Source organism: Microtus ochrogaster, chromosome 7 (assembly GCF_000317375.1).
Source record: "Microtus ochrogaster isolate Prairie Vole_2 chromosome 7, MicOch1.0, whole genome shotgun sequence".
Taxonomy (NCBI): domain Eukaryota; kingdom Metazoa; phylum Chordata; class Mammalia; order Rodentia; family Cricetidae; genus Microtus; species Microtus ochrogaster.
The window spans coordinates 79,519,095-79,520,890 of record NC_022014.1 but is presented as its reverse complement, the minus strand read 5'-3'; the positions used below and the strand labels follow the sequence as shown (position 1 = coordinate 79,520,890).

Genomic DNA, 1,796 nt, shown 5'->3' with positions numbered 1-1,796 from the left:
GGGGGGGTGAAGGGCATCGGCTCCCAGGCTGTCCAGTGGGTGCTGCGGGTTGGGAGGCTGGAGGAGGAGAGGATGCTGAAGAGGCAAGCTCTCCTTCCTCTGCGTCATTGCTGTCATTGCTGTGGGTCTCATCGTCTCTGGGACTGCAGCAAGTGTTCCAAGTGTCAGCAGCCTTCTGTCTAGCCCACTCCATTCCTATGAAAATACTTTCAGATCTTTTTTGGGGGGTGGTAGGGGACTAGTTGAAGGGATTGAATCCAGGATTTCACCTTGTCCGTGCCAGGGAAATGTTCACTACTCAGCTACTTCCAGCCCTAAGATGCAGATGTTCTCCAGCTGCGGTTGGCTCCTCCTGCGCTGGCAGGCTGGGACTGGAAGTGCTGCAGATCTAGACTAGCGGCGATGCATTTCACATCTGAGATGCTGCAGATCTAGACTAGCGGCGATGCATTTCACATCTGAGATGCCGCAGAGTCCACAGCGTCCCAGGGGTTTTAGCTTTGGGAATAGTTTGGATTTCAGATTTTAGATTAAGATGCTCAGCCTGGTGCTACCACAGGCCAGAGTGACAGACTGGGGCCCTGTGGAGTCGGTTCTGCCCCTCACCCCCTGGTCTCCAGTTGGGTGGGTCACGTCCTGAGCTCTGTGCTTTTTCCACTGTGTCCTTGCCCATCCTTTGTTTCTCACAGCGGCCGGCAGCCTCCCCCACCCCCAGCTTTGGGTGTCTCACATTTTTTATGTATATTGGTGTTTTGTCTGCTTGGTGTCTGTGTGAGCTTGTTGGATCCCCAGGAAATGTAGTAACACACAGTTGTGAGCTGCCATGTGGGTGCTGGGAGTTGAACGTGGGTTCTCTGGAAGAACAGCCAGTGCTTTTAACCTCTGAGCCATCTCTCCAGCCCTCAAAAAGCTTCAGCAGGGATTCTTTCTGTTTTGTTCTGTTGTTTTTGAGACAGGGTTTCTCCCAAACATAGCTCTTCTGGAACTTGCTTTGTAGGCCAGGCTGGCCTGGGCTTACAGAGATCTGTAAGCTCTGTGTTGTTGATCCTCAGGCTTCTTGACCCGTGCATCTCCTTTCTCATAGTCTCTGCATCCCAAGTGGTCTCCAGTGCTCCCCGCTTCTTGTAAGGCTGCTGTTCTTGCCTTGCTCTTGGTGACCTGTCTGTGGCATGCTGGACCATCTCATTGGTCTCGGTCCCCTCTGGGACCAGTGCAGGCCCGCCACGGATGCCCGAGTGTATAGAAAGCTAACTCGTCAAGCTTCGGCTTCGTTACCTGTCGCAGCCCCTTCCTTCAGCGTCTCATTCATGTCTTCATTTGGTGATAGCTTTGGGAATGGTTTGGACTATTTGACACATTTTTCTTGATTTTTGTCTTTTACCCCCAGCCTGGCCACTCTGTGTATGAGTATTTTAGCTAAGACTTGGATTGTCCTGGGGTCGGGGGGCAGCACTGTTTAGAACCTTATTATTCTACCTGTTGTCTGTTTATTGCACCATGGACTGTTTAAACTCTAACACTTTTTTTTTTCCTTCAGAAACAAGAGTTGAAATCAAAGAGTCTGTTCGTGGCCAAGATATTTTCATTATACAGACAATACCCAGGTAAGACTTGGTGCCCCTTGGGGAGTCCATTTCCTCTGAGAAACTTTCTTTTCATGTGAACAACAATCCAGGGTTGGTTTCTGTTACTGTTTTGTCTTAAAATATAAATTTGTGCTTGGCTGGAGACCAAGGCAGAAGGATAATTCAAGGCCTTCTTAGATTATGGAACCAGTTTAAAGCCAGACTGGGCAA

General features: G+C 49.9%; 1 protein-coding gene across 2 annotated transcripts in view; it reads left to right on the top strand.

The window, feature by feature from the left end:
• The window catches only part of Prpsap1 (phosphoribosyl pyrophosphate synthetase associated protein 1), a 30,069-nt gene that overhangs the window by 6,436 nt on the left and 21,837 nt on the right, over nt 1–1,796 (top strand). For both annotated transcript variants that reach the window (XM_005350772.2, XM_026780630.1), the window contains exon 3: nt 1,538–1,604. In XM_005350772.2, coding sequence (XP_005350829.1) covers nt 1,538–1,604 — 67 coding nt within the window. The remainder of the gene's footprint in view (nt 1–1,537; nt 1,605–1,796) is intronic.